Raw genomic sequence first — 991 nt, forward strand, 5'->3', positions numbered from 1 at the left:
AAAGGGGCTTCCCCCCAACCTCCGCCCAATTCCCAGCCCAGTGAGATGCCACCAGAGCTGGGACTAGACAAGATGGCGTGCATGTGAGCTGGGAAGGAATTCCACAGGCAGAGTTGCACCAGGCACTCACGGCACCACCTTGGCGCCAACCGCTGGGACACCTGAGCAACTCGCCTTCCCTGCCCTAGCTCCACCAGAAGACCCCCAGCACCTCTTAAGAGCTTTGTGCTCCAGTCCAGGGATGCTTCTCCTCTCTGGGAGCATTGGGCCAAGCCCTTCACTTGCCAAAACCAGAGAGTGGCCATGGGGCTGCAGGAAGGACAGATGCCACAGGGCAGCTGCCCCAGCAGAGGCTCCTGCCTTTAAAAACCTACAATTCACATAAAACTGCCATCGTAAAACCTTGCTGCAAAGCAGTGCTGTGTGAGAAGGGGGGGACGAACCTGCCCCAGGCAGAGCAAGACAAATCCTTAAGTCCAGATCCAGCAGGGAGAGGCGGAGCCTGGGGGAGACGTGCCAGGGCAGCAGGCATCATCGGCATGTGCAGGACTCCGCAATCATGTTCTCATACTCCTTGTAGAGGATGCCACCATCACGCTCGATCATGAGGACGCTGATGGGGCTGTAGCGGTAGGGGACGCAGGGGGGCGGGGGCACATTGGCATCCACCAGCTGATGGACAAAGCTCTGCACCACAGCATGGTTGGGTGCGTGGTAGTCATAGCGGAGCAGACGGGGACAGGCGCCCTTGCAGTATCGGGGGTTGTAGCGGTGGGGAGCAATAATCCAGTGGTCCCAGCCCAGCTGGGCAAAGCTGACGGGGAACGGGTGCAGAGAGCAGTCGCTTTTCTCCCTTCCCTGCTCCCGCAGGTAGCCAGGCAGGTCATAGGCCAGCATCCCTGTGTCACGCCGGTGCCGGTGGGGCTCTGAAGCCAGAGGTGACAGTCCAGCCTGGGTGTCATTGAGGTAGAGGAGGAGGAAGGGGTGGCTG

General features: G+C 60.1%; 1 protein-coding gene across 1 annotated transcript in view; it reads right to left on the reverse strand.

Moving 5' to 3' along the window:
* Positions 1-531: 531 nt before the first annotated feature.
* The window catches only part of BMP15 (bone morphogenetic protein 15), a gene marked incomplete at its 5' end in the record, with an annotated part of 1,503 nt that continues 1,043 nt past the window's right edge, over positions 532-991 (reverse strand). Inside the window, 1 exon segment of the mRNA XM_009864304.1 lies at positions 532-991. This exon segment is cut by the window's right edge and continues 20 nt beyond it. Within this exon segment, the coding sequence (XP_009862606.1) occupies positions 532-991 (460 nt within the window).

This window comes from Apaloderma vittatum, unplaced genomic scaffold (genome assembly GCF_000703405.1).
Source record: "Apaloderma vittatum isolate BGI_N311 unplaced genomic scaffold, ASM70340v1 scaffold38352, whole genome shotgun sequence".
Classification (NCBI taxonomy): Eukaryota; Metazoa; Chordata; class Aves; order Trogoniformes; family Trogonidae; genus Apaloderma; species Apaloderma vittatum.